Source organism: Chiloscyllium plagiosum, chromosome 33, assembly GCF_004010195.1.
Source record: "Chiloscyllium plagiosum isolate BGI_BamShark_2017 chromosome 33, ASM401019v2, whole genome shotgun sequence".
NCBI lineage: Eukaryota > Metazoa > Chordata > Chondrichthyes > Orectolobiformes > Hemiscylliidae > Chiloscyllium > Chiloscyllium plagiosum.
The window spans coordinates 41,844,356-41,865,395 of record NC_057742.1 but is presented as its reverse complement, the minus strand read 5'-3'; the positions used below and the strand labels follow the sequence as shown (position 1 = coordinate 41,865,395).

At 43.5% G+C, this 21,040-nt stretch overlaps 1 protein-coding gene across 1 annotated transcript in view; it reads left to right on the top strand.

Moving 5' to 3' along the window:
• Positions 1-7,776, top strand: part of LOC122540040 (translational activator of cytochrome c oxidase 1-like) — a 24,862-nt gene extending 17,086 nt beyond the window's left edge. The window contains exons 3-5 of the mRNA XM_043675364.1: positions 4,149-4,279; positions 6,138-6,315; positions 7,299-7,776. Of these exons, the coding sequence (XP_043531299.1) occupies positions 4,149-4,279; positions 6,138-6,315; positions 7,299-7,508 (519 nt within the window). The 3' untranslated portion in view covers positions 7,509-7,776. The remainder of the gene's footprint in view (positions 1-4,148; positions 4,280-6,137; positions 6,316-7,298) is intronic.
• The last annotated feature ends 13,264 nt before the right edge of the window (positions 7,777-21,040 follow it).

The window sequence follows — 21,040 nt, the reverse complement described above, 5'->3', positions numbered from 1 at the left end:
AAGTGCTCACCTACTTCCAAGTCTAACACCTGGCCAGGCTCATTACCCAGTACTAAATCTAATGTGGCTTTGCCCCTTGTTGGCCTGTCTACATACTGTGTCAGGAAACCCTCCTGCACACACTGGACAAAAACTGACCCATTCTATAGTACTTGTACTATAGTGTTCCCAGTCAATATTTGGAAAGTTGAAGTCCCCCACAACAACTACCCTGTCTCTCTCACTCCTATTGAGAATCATCTTTGCTATCCTGCACACACTGGACAAAAACTGACCCATTCTATAGTACTTGTACTATAGTGTTCCCAGTCAATATTTGGAAAGTTGAAGTCCCCCACAACAACTACCCTGTCTCTCTCACTCCTATTGAGAATCATCTTTGCTATCCTTTCCTCTACATCTCGAACTATTTGGAGGCCTATCGAAAATTCCTAACAGGGTGACCTCTCCTTTCCTGTTTCTAACCTCCGTCTATACTACCTCAGATGACAAGTCCCCAAACATCCTTTCTGCAACTGTAATACTGTCCTTGACCAACAATGCCACACCTCCCCCTCTTTTACCATCTTCTCTGTTCTTACTGAAACATCTAAATCCTGGAACCTGCAACAACCATTCCTGTCCCTGTTCTTACACCTTTCAATGATCTGCTTACTTATCTGTCGTCTAACTTTTTCTGGCTATTGGGATGCACTGATCACAATAACTTTATTATTCCTGAGTTTTAATCATATGGCTTCAGTGGATGAGCTGTCCAAGATGTCCTCAATTTGTGCAGCTTTGACATTCTCCTTGATCACTAATGCTAACTTTGGTGGCGTGAAATAGGAACTTTCAAAAGTTGATTGGGGTAAACCCTTCACTGGTAAAAGGATGAAGGGCAAGTGGGAGGTTTTCAAAAGTGAGGACGAGAGTTCAGAAACAATATGCTCATGTTAGAGTGAAGGATAAGTTTTCTCTAAAACGGTGAGAAAATTCCTAAAACCAAAGTACAAAGGGATCGCGGAGTGCTAGTCCAGGATTCTCTGAAGGTAGATTTGCAGGTTGAGTCCGTTATTAAGAAAGCAAATGTAAGGTCATTTATTTCAAGAGGGTTGGAATGTAAAAACAGTGATGTGTTACTGAGACTTTATAAAGCTCTGGTTAGGCCCCATTTAGAATACCGAGTCCAATTTTGGGCCTCACGCCGCAGGAAGGACATACTGGCCCTGGAGCGTGTCCAGCGGAGATTCACTCAGATGATCCCTGGAATAACATATGAGGAATTTAGAAGGTTAAGGGGAGATCCAATAGAAACTTACAAGATAATTCATGGCTTAGAAAGGGTGGACGCTGGGAAATTGTTTCTGTCAGGCGGGGAGACTAGGACCCATGGACACAGACTTAGAATTAGAGGGGGTCAATTTAGAACGGAAATGAAGAGACATTTCTTCAGCCAGAGTGTGGTGGGCCTGTAGAATTCATTGCCACGGAGTGTAGAGGAGGCCGGGATGTTAAATGTCTTCACGGCAGAGATTGATAAATTCTTAATATTGCAAGGAATTAAGGGATACGGAGAGAGTGTGGGTAAGTGGCATTGAAATGCCCATTAGTCATGATTGAATGGCAGAGTGGACTCGATGGGCCGAATGGCCTTACTTCCACTCCTATTTCTTATGGTAATGCTGGTAGGAGTAGGGAACTATGGATGAATAGAGATATTGAGGCTCTGGTCATAATAAGAAGGAGGAATCTATCAGAAACAACTGGGATCAAGAGAATCTCGAAGAGTGAGGAGAGTAGGGGCATTCTTAAGAGTGAATTCGGGATGGCAGAAAGGGATATGGGGTAGCTTTGGCAGATAAGATTAAGGCTAATCCAAAGAAATTCTACAAATACATTCAAAGAAAAAGAGCAACCAGGAAGAGAATAGGGACCTTTAAAGTCCAAAGATTGTGGAACCACAGGAAATGGGAGAGTTATTAGATGAATATTTCACATCAGTATCTACTGTGGAAAAGATCATGGAAGCTAGAGAACTTGGACAAATAAATATTTATGTCCTAAAAACAACCCACATTAAGTGCAGGACATGCTGGAGGTCTTAAAAAAAACATAAAGTTGGATAAATCTCCAGAATCCTGGAATATTGTGAGAAGCTGAAAGAAATTGCAGGGCCCCTCGCAAAGATATTTGTATCATCTACAGCCACAGGTGAGGTGCCAGAGGACTGGAGGTGGTTAATGTTGTACTGTTATCTAAGAAAGGCTGCAGGGAGAAACTTTGGGACGATAGACCGGTAAGTCTGACATCAGTAAATTGTTGGAGGAGATTCTGCGAGATTTACATACATTTACCATACATACATTTGGCGAGACAAGGACTGATTAGGGACAGTCAGCATGGCATTGAGCATGGGAAATCATGTCTCACTGATGAGATTGATTTATTTTGAGGAAAATATTGAGGGCAGAGCAGTAGATGGTGTTTACATAGACTTTAGTAAAGCCTTTGACAAGGTTCTGCATCGTAGAATGATAGTAAAGTTAGATCACAGGGAGAGCTTACCAATTGGATCAAAAATTGGCAAGACGGTTGGAGGCAGTGGACAGTTGTTTTTCAGACTGGAGGCCTGTGACGGACAATGTTCCGCAGGGATCCATACTGGTTTCTTATTGTTTGTCATTTCCATAAATGATTTGGATGAGAATTTAGGCAGCACAGTTAGGACGTTTGTGGGTGACATCAAAATTGGTGCTATAGTGGACAGTGTAGAAGGTGATCTAAAATTACAAGGGGATCTTGATCAATTGGGCCAATAGGCCAAGGAGTGGTGGATGGAGTTTAATTTGGATAAATGTGAGGTGTTGCATTTTGTTAAAACAAACAAGGACAGGATTTATACAGTTAATGGTAGGGCCCTGGAGAATTTTGTTGAAAAGCAAGACCTAGGGGTTTAGGTACACAGCTCTTTGCAAGTTGTGTCATTGGTAGATGGTAGTAAAGGCGGCGTTTGGCACGCTTGTCTTCACTTCTCAAACCGTTGACGGGTATAGATGTTGGATGGGATGTTGCAGTTGCACAGGACATCAGTGAGGTCACTATGGGAGTACCGTGCACAGTTCTGGTTGCCCTGCTATAGGAAGGATATTATTAAATTGGGGAGGGTGCAGAAAAGGAAAAGCTGGATAGGCTGGGGCTCATTTCACTTTAGGAAGTTGAGGGATAACCTTATAGCAATTTATAATAGCACAAGGGGCAGAGATTAGGTGAATATTCATAGGTTCATAGAATCCCTAAAGTGTGGAAAAAGGCCATTTGGTCCATCATATCTACACTGACCCTCCAAAGAGCATCCCACTCAGATCCCCAACCTTATCCCTATAAACCCATATTTTACTTGGCCAACCCAGTTAGCCTGCACATCCCTGGACACTATGGGCAATTTAGCATGGCCAGTCCACCTAACCTGGACTGTGAGAGCAAACCAGAGTACCTGGAGGAAAGCCACACACACACACACACACACACACACGGAGAGTGTACAAACTCCACATAGAGAGTCGGCCGAGGCTGGGATTGATGCCGAGTCCCTGGTGCTGTGAGGCAGCTGGTCCTAATCATCTTTTCTATAGGGTAGGGAAGTTCAAACCTACTACTGAGAGGAGAATGATTTAAAAGGGACATGAGAGGCCACAGGGGGCGGTTTGTATGGAGAATGAAAGGTCAGAGGAACTGGTAGATGCAGGTACAGTTACAACATTGAATAGGCATTTGGACAGGAAATGTTTAGAGGGATATGGGCCAAACACAGGCAGTGGGACGAGTTTACTTTGGGAAACTAAATGAGTTGGACTGAAGAGTGTGTTTCTATGTTTATGACTCCATAACTGCCCCACATTTTTACATCCCTCTCTGTCTGAAACATCTAAACCCTGGAGCATTGAACTGCCAGTTCTGACTTTCTCTCAGCCAAGTTTTTGGGGCTGTAAGCTCACCTGCCTTACTTCCTTTCATTAAAATAAATACATTTCAGACTGCCAGCCCAGCTGCGTTCATTAACCTGGCTCTCCCTGTTCTTCCTATTAGACTTCTATGGAGCACTGTTTGTTGTATGTTTCAGATGTGGTACTACTTCTGATTAACACCACATGTTGCTGGTTTTCCAGAAGTCCAAGGCTTCAATCTATTCACTGTATGAAGGGAGAGGCCCTGGTGGATCATCCCTGCTGATTGAAGTTCTAACAGACAACAATAGTCGGTCACATCAAGAAATAAAAAACATCCTGAACAAAAATGGGTAAGAATGGGCTGAGGGACTCTCTTCAAGGAATTGGTTCACAGACTCCAATCAGGACCTAATCCTGCGCAGCTACCTGTAGATCCTTAACATTCCGGAAACCCTCCCCTCCTCTTGCCTCTGGACTCTGGGTTTAGAATATAAAATGAACAGGATGAGGGATGGTTTGGACCGGTTTCAGTTATTTGATCGGTTTGCAAAGTAATTTTCCAAAGAGTTGTTCCACCAGCACCACTGCTTCTCTCCACCGTTAACATGGCCTCTGGCATAGACGTGATGCTCTGACTCATATCACTCCGATAATGTGACTCTTGATCCTGATCATACTACACCTGCAGCTAGTTAAGGACTTGAAAGAAAAAACTCACATTGCTCGCAAAGATTGGGGACATTTTCGAAATGACGAAATGTTGATTAAAACTAAAATAAAGGAGGAAATTAAACTAGTAAGAAATATAAAATATAGCAATAATTATGTAATGAAAAAGAGAAGAACTAAAGTAGAGATTGCCCCTTTAGAAGTGGAGTTTGGGGAATTAATGTAAAAGGAGAAAATGGGGAAACATTTGAACAAATCCATAAAACCACAAGATATAGGAGCAGAATTAGGCCAAGATGTACAGTACAGTGGAGTTTTGGTCTCTGTATTTAAGGGATATATTTGCATTGGAGGCAGATGAGAAGACATTCCTGAGTCTTTTCCTGAGAGCAGTGGAGGCAATGTTACTAAATGTTTTTAAGATAGAGGTAGATAGATTCTTGACTAAAAAGGGAATCGAAAGGTATTGGGGTAGACATGAAAGTAAAGTTAAAGCTACATTCAAATCCATCATGCTCTTATTGAATGGCAGAGCTGGATTAAGGGACTGAATGGGTTACTCGTGATGCTAATTCTTCTATCCCTATGAGGTTGATTCCTGGGTTGCTTTAGGTGAAAAGATTGAGTAATCTTTTGATTGATAAATTGAGCAATTTACCAATATTCATTGGAGTTTAGGAGAATTGGAAGTGATCTTATTGAAACATCTACGATTTTGCAGGGCTTGACAGGAAGAAAGCTGTGAGAATGTTTCCCTGTGGAGGAATTCTGAATTAAGGCTTGATTTCAAAATAAGGGGTCTCCCCATTGAGATTGAAATGAGAAATTTCTTCTGAAGAAATCTTTGAAATTCTCTTCCTGAGAAAGCAGTGGAAGCTGGGCCATTGAATATATTCAAGGCTGAGTTATACAGATGTTTAATTACAGAAGGTAGACTGGTTATGAGGGACAGACAGAAAACTGAAGCTAAGGAGATGGTTTAATCAGCCATAACCTTATTGAATGGAGAAATACGTTTGAAGGGTCGAAAGGTCTGTTCCTCCTATTTCTTTTGTTCCTATGTTCTGACGCTGCACTCCCAAATCTGCTTAGATCAGCCACTTAAATATATGATACATACCTGAAATCTGATTGTAATAAACCCCCAAACGTCTGAGCAATTACTTTATCCCCTTATCTTGAGCCTAGTGTGGGGCCGGAAGGTGCTGATAGTTTAGCAAGATATGTATGTCTGTCATCAATTATGTTGAAGAGGTGCCAGTGGGGTGGACAAAGTTAAAAATCACACAACACCAGATTATAGTCCAACAGGTTTATTTGGAAATGCCTGTACAAACTTTTGGAACTATGCCCCTCCTGCAGGTAGCCTGACAAAGGAGCTTGTACTACCAAATAAACCTGTTGGACTATAACCTGGTGTTGTGTGATTTTTAACTTTGTCATCAATAAAGTGATGGGACATGTGGGTTAATGGAGGAAAGTTTGGGATAGGCTTCATCTGCTGGTGTATAACGTATTTTTGTGTATTGGCCCCTTCAGGGGCTCTCTGTGTGAGGGTGCTCGCCACTGCTTTGAGAGAAAAGGAGTGGTGACGGTGAATGGACTGGACAACGATGGTCAGCAGATTGAGTTGGAACGTGCTCTAGAACTGGCAATTGAAGCAGGGGCTGAGGATGTTAAACAGGCTGAGGATGAAGAAGACAAGGTGATCCTGAAGGTGAGTGCAGCCTTTTATAAATTTTAATATTGATGTAAAGAATGGTGCTGTCAGTCTTCCCACCTGTGGCACTGTGCAAATGGATATCTGACCAGTACTATTCATGGCATGTATACGTCTCTAGCCAACAAATAAGTCCAGCATTCACAACATGGGATTAGATATAGATAAAGCTCTCTCTAAACTGTTCCCATCAAGCATTTCTAGGATAGATGGAGTATAGGGTCGATAGAGCTCTGTTTCTCTGATGGTTTCCCTTGGCTGCAGCTATTGAACAGGAAATATGGCTCCATCAGAGTGATTAGTTTTGTGTTTCTAGCAGCAGGACTCTTTGCAGTCTTTGAGTGAAGTTAAGAATTTTGTACCAGTCGAGCAGAATTAATGACTGGGAAGGGTTTTGTCCCCAATAGTGGATGGCATCTCTCTATATTAATTTCACATAAAAATGAAAATCACTTTCTATCTGCAGGAAATGTTACTCATCCTCCATTGTACTGACCGTGACTTTGTAGAAAATCAAAGCAGCCAATTGGTTCAGAGCAAGGTCCATAAAAAACAGCATGAGCTAAATGATCAAATAATTTGCTTTTCATGGTTGATGGATAAACATCAGGAAGATCCCTTCATGTTTCATTTGCCTCAACAAACAAATTGAACCTCAGTTTTATGTCTCTTTCAAAGGTCAGAGCTCTATGATGGGCAGAGAATACTTTGATCTCACGTAACTGGGCTGGATTTGAGCAGAAGCTTCAAGGACCATAAGCTGATAGTGACCCACCTTCCAGATACCACTGACTCTGATCTTGCCACTCAGCATTACATGGAGACTGACCCGATCATCTGTCTGATCTCATACAGTACTATGTGATGAATTTACTCCATCATAGCATTCTTACATCATGCAGTTGTTACAGGTGTAAATTATTGCCATCTTGATGGGAAACTCTTTGTAACAGCTTGTTCTTTTTATCATTGTTTTTCAGTTTGTTTCTGACATACCATCTCTACAAGATGTAAGAGAGAGGTTGAAGGCACTGGGATTGCTGACTATTACTGCTGTGCCTGAGTTTATTGCCACAACCACAGTCCAGCTTACAGACCGAGATTTGGAGGCAGCATTTAGCTTGATTGAACTGATCGATGGATATCGGGACGTTATTAAAGTCTATGATAACATAGAGTCACAAGGTTGACTGACAGCAAGAAAGAGATTTCTGTACCTTATTGGTTGCTGCATCTATGTTCAGGAAGTACAGTTGAATATTGAATTGAGATTGCATGAGGACTATATCAAAGATACTGATAGTTATGTCCTCTCTGCATTGCCAAATACAACTGTGACCCCCTCACTGAGTAAAGGTTGTGATTACGTGACAGTGCTTGCAATCATGGAATCCCTACAGTGTGGAAGCAGACCATTCGGCTCATCAAAGCCACACTGATCTTCTGAAGAGCATCCCATCCAGACCCACCCCCTGCCTTGTCCCTGTAACCTTGCATTCCCTTGGCTAATCCACCTAGTCTGCACATCTTTAGACTGTGGGAGGAAACCAGAGCAACTGGAGGAAACCTACACAGACATGGGAAGAACGTGCAAGCTCCAAGAGATGGTTGTCCAAGTATGGAAACGAACCTGGGTACCTGTCGCTGTGAGGCAGCCATGCATCCCTATGTAACTAATGGTGTTTTCTGATCCTGCTTCATTATCACTGTCCCCATAAGTGCAGATGTTCATTGGGTTACAGTTCCACACGCACTCGCCATTATTCGTCTACAACTTCATGTACGTGTTGGTAACCCATTGCGTTGGATGGCACAATCTAGTCCAGTTCTTGATTTTCAAGAGGGACAGTGAACAGGAGGAGGGGTCAATGGGCTACGATCTGGATTCAGAATCCTGACTGATTTTTATTGTTATTTAACCTGTGAACGTTGAACAGTGATCAAGAGCAAAATCCCTGACTAATCTCGCTTTTGTCCAATAGCAGGGGATGATTATGAAAGTTAGAGTTTGCATTTAGAAAATGTCTGAAAACATCTAATACGCTTTAGAGGTTTTTTGTTTTGAAATGTTGTCTTTGTTGAAATGTGGACAAATGGCAAATATTTTGAGGAGATATTAACAGAGAGGGTATTTGGGCAATGACAACTGGATGTCTCCTCATGCCTAGAACCTTTAATACTCACCTGAACAGGTAGTCTTGAATTATCTCCCATTCAAAATACATTTGCACTCATTCAGTGTTGCATTCAGGTCCCTGTCTAGATTGTGTTTAAGTCATGGAGAGGTGATTGAACCCGCATTCTTCTGAGAGTACTCCGAGCTAAGCAAAGATTGACCATTACATGTTGCTGTTCAACTTGGTCATCTTCAGGCTAGGAGGGCTGAGAGTAGAACAATCAAGCTTTCTATTGCTGAAACACTTCCCTGTGTGTTGTTCACCTGAGGATGGGCTTGGATCTGACTCTAATGTCCTATATTGTAAATTACCATGCCAGCCTTGACTGCTAGAGAAATAGCTGGGTGGGACAGATTTTGCAACCTGAACCTTTAGGAGAGTTGGAGAAAGTAAGCCTGAATAATAGTAACATTTGCAATAATTTGTTCAGAAATCTAAGCCCTGATATTTTGTTGTAGTTCGTGCCATTGATAATGTATATGCTGGTATGGAGGGTGGCAACTGACTAGGAGCCCATGGCAGTAAACATGATTGGGTTAATGTGGATGATTGGGTTAATGTGGAGGACTCAAGGGATGCATGATAGCAAATGCTGTCAGGCCTGTGAGAGTCATCTTAACTAAGAGAGAGAGAGAGAAAATAATTAAATACTCTAAAGAGAACGTCTGTCTATTATAGTAAGGACATATGACTGTAAGAATACTGTATAAAAAGCCAGGTCTACTCACAGTAAATTTAACTTGAGCTTGAAGATATACTAAGAATTGTTTTCAATAAAGACAACTTTTAAGATTCCTGCTTGGTCTCATCTCGCTGCTGTTTGCTGGTTTTGTAAAGAATCCAACAGTTTGGCGTAGTTGACAGGATCACAATAAGATGCCTGACCACCATCATTGCTCTTGCTTCACTTGGCTAGTATCTACGAGGTAAGGACTCCTCTATTAAAACGTCCCTCCGGTGAAAAGTGAGAGGCTGTATGGTGGAAGGTCCCATCTGACGTGATCCAAATAAGGCAAACATTGTCGGTCCAGAATCTGTTTTTAAATAGAGACAGCTCTTTCAGTAATCAATTAGATTATCTACGGCTCAAAAAGAGTCTAGTTTGGTTCTGATGTAAGAGATGTGAGACCTGATGCAAAATGTCTGGACCATTACTAGCTACTGTCAGAAGTGGGCAGGCACTGAACTTGTTGGTCAGTTCGCTGAGTTGATTGCTTTTCTTCCATACGTTTCGCCTCCCTCCTGGGTGACACTTTCAGTGCCGCCTAGCCTCTGGATGAAGCAGTCACTAAGACCTTAAACCGCTTGACATTCTAGAAAAGGAAGTCTTACAAAAACTAAAAGAATATCTTGAACAATGCTTTTATCTCCCTACCACCTTATTGGAAATTTGTAAGAAATATGGAACCTCCATGGGACAGTACCCCCTGGACGATATCAGATGAGCTCGGGGGATAAAGTACCTGAATGAATTCTGTCTCTTCGTGTTATGCAACTGTTGAGACAGAGACAAGATCATTGACAAGTCCAATTGTGATGGAGAAGTGAACAATTTGAAAGACCAGTTGAAAGTGGTATGTAATGAGTTAAAAACAACCGAAGACGAATTGGTTGCTGCTAAAAAGGAGATAGAACACATGAAGAATAACTGCCTGCCAACAAAAACATACTGAAGACATTAGGGACTTTGTTTTATAGATTATTTAGAGGGAACATTCAGGGCTTGCTCATGATGACTAGGCTGACGATGTAGAACAGAAGATACTCTCCCCAAATTTGCCCCAACGGAACGCCTGACTACTTGAGCAACTTAAAGGGTGCTTGGAGTCTCAGTTGAAGAAACTCATGGATCTTACAAAAAAAAACTAACAGCCCACCCCCCACCTTTTAGCCCGTTTACTATAGCTTTAGAAAATCGACCAGCCACCTGTTACGTTTTAATGGGGATGGGTGATAAGTAAAATGACTGTCTCCTTGACACAGGTGCTGTCTTCCTTTGTTTGATGGCCATGTAGCCATGGTGTACCCTGAGAAGGCAAGAAGAGGATGGTGGGGGGGACTTGGGGAAGAAAGTAGTCAAGATTGAGAAAACAGAATCCCCACCGATATAGCTGGACCCTTATGAAATAGTCAAGCTTTGCTGGCATTGATGGCTTGACCTAGATAAACTCATCGATACATTTTGACTATGGTCAAGTCACTTGGTCCATAAGGCACCTTACCCAAGAGGAAGAGCGAGACCACCCTGTTGGGGCAAAAGATAAAAATCACTAGCCGACTGAAGATGACACCAATAGCATTCACTTGTATTGCGCCACCATGTACAAAACAATGTTGAGTTCTGCCTCTATTGCTGGCATTTTACTCCTCATCGCTCAATTAGAACAACAAGGGGTTCTCGTTGAAACCCCTACTTCATCCAACAGTCCGGTATGTCTGGTAAGAAACCTCACGGTATGTGGCACCTGACTGTTGACTACCAGAACGCTAACCAGTGCATCAACAGAATGCATCCTTGGTTGTGGACCATCCTTAAAGCCCTCTCACCAGATCATCAGTTTTTCTCTGTAATAGATATGGCCATCGGGTTCTGGTTGGTCCCACTGACCACCGGTTCACCTTTGCCATTCAACAGCATAATATACATAATATTCCACAGGGATTTCACAGTAGGCCCATTGTGTTCTAAATGGCACTGCCCAAACCATCTGCGTAAGCTGCCCCCACGGCCCCTGCGGTTATACTACGTGTGGATGAAATCTTAGTTGCCCCTCTGACCAATGAGCAGGCATATGGAGGACATCCTTACCCTCTTTGACCACCTCCACTCTGGGACCATAAAGCTAACCTTAAAAATGCCCAGATTGTCCAGGAAGAAGTTATATACCTGGGCCAGAAGATCTCAGTGAGAAACGTGAGATCACTGAGGATAGGACAACTGCTGTTTGGAGGGTGAAGGAACTGAGATTTCCTCGGCTTTTACAATTTCAATAGAAATTAGATTGACAGCTACTCCCAGATAGCTCAGCCCCTGACCAATCTTTTAAAGGGCAGAAGAGATTCCAAGGATACGGTTTTTCCATGAACAACCCTCTACTTTCCAGAAATTTTTAAATTGCCTTTGTTCCACCCCAATAATGGTAGACCCTTCAGCCTCCAATTGCATGAACAGGACAGTTGTATGAAAGCTGTTTTGACCCAAGAGCACAGTGATAAACAATGACCTATTTGAACTGATTTGATCCTGTGGCATTGGGATGAGGGAGTTGTTTATGGGTGATGAAAGCCACTTGCCATACGGTTAAAACCACAGCACCTATTGTTCTTGATCAAAGATTAACTGTTTAATGTCTTCACACTATTCATGCTATGCTCTGTATGAGTCATGTCTCCCAGCTTACAACCTCTCGCTGGAACCCCCCCCCCCCCCCCCCTTTTGAAGGCTCCCAACCTTAATCTTGTGTGAGCCAGTCCTATTAACCTGGTCACATTGTTACCAATCCCACAGGACTAAGAGGGGGAGGGGAAAAGGGGTGACACTGGCAAGGTTGAGATATTCCAGCAGCTTGACAAAGCAGTTTGTGCTTCAGAAGAGCCTCAAAACCCAGATCTGCTCCTCTTTACAGACGGGTCCTCTTTTCTGGAAAACAGGATCCGAAAGGATTGGAAGACTGCTGTGCAGTCAAGACTCTGCAGGAGATCCTGACCCAAGGCAGTCTGCCCCTGGGTACCTTTGCTCAGCAGGCTGAATTAAGGGCATTAACTGAAGCATGTAGAATGGCTGAGGTGAAAATGGCTAACATTTTCACCAACTCCAGATATGCTTTTGGTATAGTCCACGATTTAGGCTACTTCTGGCAAAAATGAGGCTTCCTCACAACAGCAGGCACTCCCATTAAAAACAGAAATGAAGGCTGTAGCCTGCTGACTTCCATCCAGTTACTGCAGGAGATATCAATCCTTAAGTGTAAAGCCCATGCTAAAGGGAACTCCTTGGAGACCCAGGGCAATGCCCTGGCTAACCAGGCAGCCAAAGATGTGGTGGCCCATACCCCACACAAACCCCTAACAGGGGCATTGCAAACAACAGCTCATAAATTGCAAGAGTTAAAAACTATGCAACAGCAATGCTCTTGAAGAGAAGTGGATGTGGGTTGAGCCAAGATTGACGTTATGTGAAGATGGGATTTGGAGACAGAGGGAAACGAATAAACCAGTAGCACCACAAGCACTGCCGCCCTTTTCTGGTTCAACAAGTTCATCCTGGGGCCACCAAGGACCCCTGCAGATGACAGCCAGGTTTCAGAGAAGTTGGTGGGGAAGGGGATTTAAAAGACTCAAGCAGTCAGTGTTGGATAGATACATAATTTGTCAAAAGAATAATGCTGGGTGTAAACACTGTCCTTTACCTCTCACATACTTACGCCTCTCGGAATAATGTGTCTGGTTGTTGGGTATGTACTGATATTCCAACCCACTCCAAAGGGGGACTCCCATTATGACAGCTCCCCTTCAATGCCTCTGAATTGACAGAGTGGGTACTAAAACAGAACGGTTTGCTGATGCCCAGGAATTGGGATGGTTCACAGACTGAAGCTGACCGCTATATAATTAACACTGACCAGCTACTGCAAGAGTGGCAGTCTCCAGAGTACACCCCTTTCGGCCTTCCACAAACATTACCAGCCAGACTATCACACCACCTCCTCCGCCTCTCTTTTGTTACACTGACCAACCTTTTGTATGAAGGAAGGAGCACAGCCCTTGTCTGTCTCACCAGAACTGCAATTCAGGAAAACAGGACACCCATGGGAGTCAGCAGATGCTCCCAATATTATAATGTCTCTATTATTCCCTCTCATAGGAAAGATTTCCCAATCCTTTCTGACTGAGGGACTCTCCTCACATGTGGGTCCAATAGCCTTCTTACTTTTCACAAAGCCAACCGTGAAGGCATTTTTCAACAAAATTAGTTCCCTGAACTTATTACCCATTTCACCCCTTTTAATGGTAATGCTTTCCTTCATCGTACAGAGTACAATAGTTGGCAGGTCATGTTACAGTTGTATAGGAGATGGAAATGTGTTGCTGGAAAAGCGCAGGAAGCCCTTCAGGAAGGGCTAATGCCCGAAACGTCGATTCTCCTGTTCCCCAGATGCTGCCTGACCTGCTGCGCTTTTCCAGCAACACATTTCCATCTCTGATCTCCAGCATCTGCAGACCTCACTTTCTCCTTACAGTTGTATAGGACTTTGGTTTGGTCACATTTGGAACACTGTGTACAGTTCTGGTCACCACATTACCAAAAGGTTGTGGATGTTTTGGAGAGGGTTCAGAGGAGGTTTACTAGGACTTTACCTGGTATGGAGGGTGCTAGCTATGAAGGGAGGATGAGTAGATTAGGATTTTCATTAGAAAGACAGAAGTTGACAAGGGACCTGATTGAGGTCTACAAAATCATGAGAGGTATAGATAGGGTGGATAGCAAGAGGCTTTTTCCCCAGAGTGGGGGACTCAATCATCAGGGGTCACAAGCAAGAGGGAAAATTTAAGGGAAGTCTTTATGCAGAGGGTGATGGATACTTGGAACACGTTGCCAGCGGAAGTGGTAGAGGCAGGCAAGATAGTGTCGTCTTTTTGTGTAACTTTTTTTTATTGAAAGATTTTTTTATTTACAAAATTATAAAATTACAAAAAATTATAAAATGACGAAAGAGACAGTATAACAATCTGATGGTACAACAACAATAACAATAAACTAACTACTACTCTACCTTACAAAACAAATCAAAAATACCAAAAGGAAAACAGCAATCTTCCCATACCACAACTGAATAAATAATTAGACATAATAAATTAAATTAGGTTGAATTGATCTAAATCAATTTACACCACTCAGTGCCACCAGACCGAAGCTCCCATCATCAGGACCATCAGTTAACACACCCATATTTATTCAGGACTCTTCCTCTCAGAGTCCCCAGCCTGCAAGATACAGTCTTCGTGGCTATACAAAGCCCCTAATCAATATGGCTGACAAGTCTGTGTGATTCAAAAAGGGCCAGCATGTCTTATAAAAAAGTTCCGTTTTCTGGTGCACCATACTTGGAAGGAGGTCTAGGGGAACATCCTCCATCACTAACCTACACCATCCCGAAAGCCCCGGGGGGTTGTCAGAGACCCAGCTCGTCAGGATGTACTTCCTTGCAGAACATGTAAGAATATTAAACAGATTTTTCTCATGCTCATCTGGAGAAGGCAGATTTGGCGATCCCAGAAGGATGGATACTGGATTTGCCTTAACCTCAGTCTCCAAGATCTTCTCCAACACATTTGCTATGGCGCCCCAATATCTACTAATCTTATGGCACAACCACAAGCAATGTGTGAGTGTACCAATGTCTGTTTTACATTTAGGGCACTTTGGAGATGCTCCTTTTTAAAATTTTGCAAGCCCCTCTGGGGCCAGATGGGCCCTGTGGAGAATCTTGAGTTGTGTTTTATTACAAATCAAAATCTTTTTCACATTCTCCCAGCTATCCTCCCATACTTCTGATGAAATTTCTGCTCCCAATTCTTGATTCCAGTTTCTGTAAAGCCTTTCAATACCTTCTGAGGCACCCGCTCCCTGTATATGATGGAGGGCACTAATTGAGAGAGTGCCAGTGGACCAAAGCACTCTCCTCTCCACATCGGACTTCTAGCAATGAACCAATAGTGTGGTCCTTTTCTCTACAAAACCCTGATCTGAAAATAGCGGAAGAGGTCCCTACTGGATAACCCATATTTATGACTCAGCTGATCAAAAGACATCATGACCTTCCAAATAGTCTCCCAAACGGGAGACTCCCCTAGACTCCCATAACTTAAACCGTGGTATTCCTACTATAGGAGTGAGCGAGGAGGTCTTATGTAAATTACCCTCGCTCTGTTGCATCATTCTCTACGTTTTGACCGTGTTAATGACGATCGGATTTTTACAATATTCCGCGACAGTTCTCATCCTGTCCACAAATAGCAAATTAATAAGGGGACATTTTGCCTGGGAGGCCTCAATATCGAGCCATATTGACCTCAGATCCTGACAAGCCCAATCATTCACATAAGACAATAAAGAACTTATTTGATGTCTTTTGAAGTCTAGGAGGTCTACCCCCATCTTCCCCCCACCCCCATTGCCTGTGGAAGCTGCAGCTTAGCAAACGCAATGAGAGGGAGTCTGTAATGCCAAATGAAAGATCCAAGCCAACCATTAAGTCTCCACAATGCTTGCCTAGGTAGCACCAGAAGGAGCATTCGCATGGGGTGCAGTAGACAACGAAGAACATTCATTTTGATCAGAGCTATTCGACCCCACCAGGTAGCACCTCCCAACGCTGAATGTTTTGTCTTATCTTTTGAGTAATTGTACAAAATTAGCTTTGTACAGTTGGTGAAAGGCAGGGGTAATGAAAACACCTAAAAGGAAATCAAGTTCCATCTTCAAGATCCTCCCACGGGCATGGCCTCCAATTTCGAAAAATTAATTTTATACCCCGATAAAGAGCCAAATAAATTAATATTTTGTATTAAGTGAGGCACAGACATTGCTGGGTTAAACAGAAAGAGGAGGACATTGTCTGCATAGAGAGTGATTTTATGCTCTCCTATTCCCACTTCTGGGGCAACTATTTTGGGATCCTTCAGAATAGTCTCCACCAGTGGTTTGGTCCTTAAAGTAAACAGCAGTGGTGAAAGGGGACATCCTTGTCAGCTGCCTCTACCAATACTAAAATGTCTGATTTAATGCCATTCAGTTACAGTTGCCTTGGGATCGCTATACAACACTACCACCCACCTGGCGAAGACCCCCGCCCCAACCCCCAAGACCAAACGATTCCAAGACATAAAAATGGACAGCCATTCCACCCAATCAAATGCTTTTTCCACATTTAGGGAGACTACCAAGCCGGGGATTGATCTTTGCTGACACATTTGGATCATATTCAACATTCTTCTGATGTTGTTAGATGAGCCGCAACCCTTAATGAAATCTGTCTGGTCCTCCTTTACAATAGAGGGCAATACCTTCTCCAGCCTCAAAGCTAACGTTTCAGACAGAATTTTAAAATCCACAATTCCGAGTGAGATGGGTCTGTATGAGGTGCAGTCCTCAGGGCCTTGCCCTCTCTTAAGAATGAGGGAAATATTAGCTTCCCTGAGGGAGGGCGGGAAGCAGTCCTGACTATATGAACGGTTATATGTGCCCAACATTGGCTCAGCCAACACATTTATAAACTCCTTATAAAACTCACTTAGGAATCCATCCGGGCCAGGCGCTATGCCATTTTGGAGCTGCCTTGTCACCTCTTGTATCGCTTATGTTGTCAGAGGGGCATTCATAGGGGAGGCTTGCTCCGAAGTTATACCTGGAAGATCCAAATTCTCAAAAAAGGACTCCATCCTCACAGCCCTCTGACAGGTATATCTCAGCATTTCCTAAATGCTGCGTTGATCTTTTTGGACTCAGGGGTGGGAGTATCAGTACCCTCTCTAATGGACATGCGAGATTGAGGAGCGCTCTTCTTCCTGGCCAGATATACCAAGTATCTACCTGACTTACCACCGTGCTCAAATAGTCTTTGCTTCAAGAAGGAGCGCTCTCTCTTCACTGCCTGAGTGAGCACGGAGTTCAGAGCAGACTGCAGAGCTGTAATCCACTGTAACGTAGTCACAGGTGGTCTGTCTCTGCTGCCTTCAATTAGGCCTCAAGTATACGCTGTTGCTCTTCCCTCTTATCAGCGAGTATGCAATAATTATACCCCTTGAGTAAGCCCTTGAGTAAGCAGCCTCCCAGAGCACTGATGGGTTACTGGATGTACCCAAATTAATATCCCAGAAGGTCTTAAACTCCCTTGTGAAATACTCAACGAACTTACAGTATTTCAAGAGAAAAGGATCCATGCGCCCATGCCGCGTATTTGTCCCGTTACCCCTGATCTTAACCTCCAAATACACTGTCGCATGGTCCAAAATGGCTATATTCCCAATCGTACAGGTTAGTACTGAACCCAAAAAGATCAGCGGCAAAAAAAAAATCGATCCTTGTGTGGCACTTGTGCGAGTTGGAGAAGAAATTAAAATCCCTTCCCTTAGGGTGAAGACATCTTCACATATCCCCCAACCTCAACTCCCCACATAGGTCCACTTACTGTTTGAATTGTGGGGAGATGCCTGAAAGACCCCTTGGCATCTTATCCACCTTGGGATCCATAAGACGGTTGAAGTCTTGTATGGTGCACTCCAAGGAACATCAGCCTGTAAAGTGCATCTGTTAAAAATTTGAGGGGGTGAGCAGGGCAGTAGACATTCAAAATGCTGCATTCCTCCCCATGTATTAGGTCTTTGAGGATCTTAATTGGGTCTATCAACTGAAATGGTAGCTTTTTCTGTATTAGTATAGCCACTCCTCTGCTTTTGGAATTAAAAGACAAGAAGAACACCTAGCCGAACCCTCCCTGCTGTAACTTTAGATGCTCCTTATCATCTAAGTCAGTTCCTTGTAGCAGAACAACATCGACCCTCTCCTTTCTGAGACTCGAGCACACTTTCTTTCTTTTAACCAGCGACTGACTCCCCTTTATGTTCCAGGCACACCATCTAAATGAACAACCAGCCATAACCATCTAAAGTGGCCTGTGGCCCCCCCAGAGAGGAAGAACCCTACTCATAATGCGCCGAGTGGTGACAAGAAAAGATGCATAAAATCTAAAAAAAACAGCAGTACCAAAGCAAAAATTCTTATAACTACTCCTAAAATAAACAAAAGACAAATAACTGGAGACTTTCCCCTTTGCCCACTCTCTAACGACTCCATGGCTCCTTCTAGCTGAAGCCGCACCCCAAACACAGGCAAAATAGAAACAAAGAAAACATGTATCTTATACACATGGAAATTAAATGTGGGCACCTAACCTATCCCACCCATACAGGCACACAAAATAAACAACAGAGAACAAAGGAAACAATATTGTCCATAGTATTGACCCAACCAGTCTATTTTAAAGTATCTAGGAAATCCTTTACCTTCTCTGCTGAATCAAAATTATGCATGGACCCTCCACTGCCGAAGCACAACACTGCTGGGTACCTGACAGAATACTGAATGTTCACGTCTCTCAGCCTTTTTTTAAATTCATCATAAGATTTCTTTTTCCAAATCACAGCCCCAGAAAAGTCCTAGAAAAACATGATTTTCAACCCCTTGTAGATCAGGACCTGTGGATCTTTCCTGAGCATTCTGGAGGCTTCAATAACCATTTGTTTGTCTCTGTAACATTGAAATCGAGCTAGGACTGGGTGGGAGCACTAGTCTGATCTGGGCCTGCGCACTGCGATCCGGTAAGCCCGTACAATGTGCACCCGGCCCGATTTAGCTCCCGGTGCCAGGAGCTGTGGGAGCCATTGCTCCAGGAAGCTGACCAGCTGATCATCTTCTTCTCATTCTGGCAATCCGATAATGTGGATATTCTTTCTCTGACCTCGATTCTCAAGGTCATCAACCTGCTCGATTAAGGCCCGGACCTGGTTATCTAGGGCCTGAATCTGCCACGGTCTCTGATGCTGCAGTTCACTGCTCTACCTCCTCCATGCACTGCCCGAGATGTTGGATCTCCTGCTCATGCTTTTGTAGCATGGCCGAGATCGGTTCCAGTCTGGTCTGGGACTCCTCCAGTGCTGATTCAATCTTCTCTTGAAGTTATAATGCGCTTTTCCAGCAACACATTTTTCTGCTTTGACAGAATCAAAGGGAGCGTGGTGGAGGGCAGCAACTGAAGGTATTCAGGATGATTAAGGTGAATGACTAAAGTAGCACATGACAGCAAATATGATCAGGTTAACGTGGATGATCAGGTTAACGTGGATGATCAGATTAACGTGAATGACTCAAGGGGTGCATGACGGCAAATGCTGTCAGGCCTGTGAGAGTCATGTTAACTGAGTAAGACAGCGAGAATAAGTAAATACTCTGTAAAGAAAATGTCTGTTTATCATAGTAAGGACAGATAACCATAAAAATATTGTATACACAAGCTTCGGTTACAATGCTGCATAAAAAGCCATGTCTACTCGCAGTAAATGTAACTTAAGTTGAAGATGTACGAGAAATGCTTTCAATAAAGGCAACTTTTAAGACTCCTGCTCGGTCTCTGTCTCGCTTCTGTTTGTCTGTTTTGGAAAGAACCCAACACTGGGAATACTTCATGCTGTGAGAGACAGAAAGCTCGCTTTATCATGTACTCAATAAATAAGTAGGGCCAATCATTCATGGTAACTAAGTCAAATTAATTTATTGCATAAGGTTCGAGCCATTGTTTAGTGGGGAACAAATAGAAGATCAAGGATTCAATTCCCATTCCAGAGGTTTGAACACATATGCAGACTTACAATTCAGAGTGAGGGGGCTATGCTATATTTCAAATGAAATCATATTTTGTTACCTTCAATGATAGTCACATGTCAGAGGCCTTGCCTTAAATGTGTCTGGGCTCCATTGTCTGTCTATCCTGGTTCATTAAGTCTCTAAGCAACATCTGACAAGCATCCGAGGAGCAGGAGAGTCAATGTTTCAAGCATAAGCTCTTCATCAGGAATGGTTGGGAGGGGAGGAGGGGGGTGGTCACCTAAGGGGTCTGAGAGATAAATGGGAAGGGGGGGTGGGACTGGGGAGGAAGGTAGCTGGGAATGCAATAGATAGATGAAACAGTTCAAGAATGCAGTGCTGAGTTGGAAGGTTGGGTTGGGGATAAGGTGGGGGGAAGGGGAAATGGGGAAACTGGTGAAATCCACATTGATTCCGTATGATTGGAGAGTCTGAAGGTGAAAGGTCGAACTGGGCAGTGCGGGATTCCTGGACTATGAGTTGGTGGGAGATCCCTGAGGGTGATAAGGTTGTGGATGGTGTCGGAGATGATGGTTTGGTGATGGGAGGAGAGGTCGTGGCCAAGGGGGCAGTAGGAGGAGGTGTCCGTGAATTGGCAACTGGCTTCAGCGGTGTAGATGTCGGTGCACCAAGCTACCACTGTGTTCCTCCTAGTCTGCTGCTTTGGTGGTGAGGTTGGAGTCATCTAGTGTCCATTGCTCTCGAAATGGTCTTTTCTACATTGGGAAGACAGGACGCCAACTTGCAGAATGTTTCAGCGAAGCCCACCACTCTGTGGCCAAACACTTTATCTCTTCCTCCCACACCGCCAAAGACATGCAGGTCCTGGGCCTCTCGGATTTACCTCTCAGCCCCCTTGGGACATTCCTGGATCAGTGCTGGGACCACTACTTTTCATCATTTATATAAATGATTCGGATGTGAGCATGAGAGGTATAGTTAGTAAGTTTGCCGATGACACCAAAATTGGAGGTGTAGTGGACAGCAAACATTACCTCAGATTACAACGGGATCTTGACCAGATGGGCCAATGGGTTGAGAAGTGGCAGATGGAGTTTAATTCAGATAAAAGTGAGGTGCTGCATTTTGGGAAAGCAAATCTTAGCAGGACTTATACACTTAA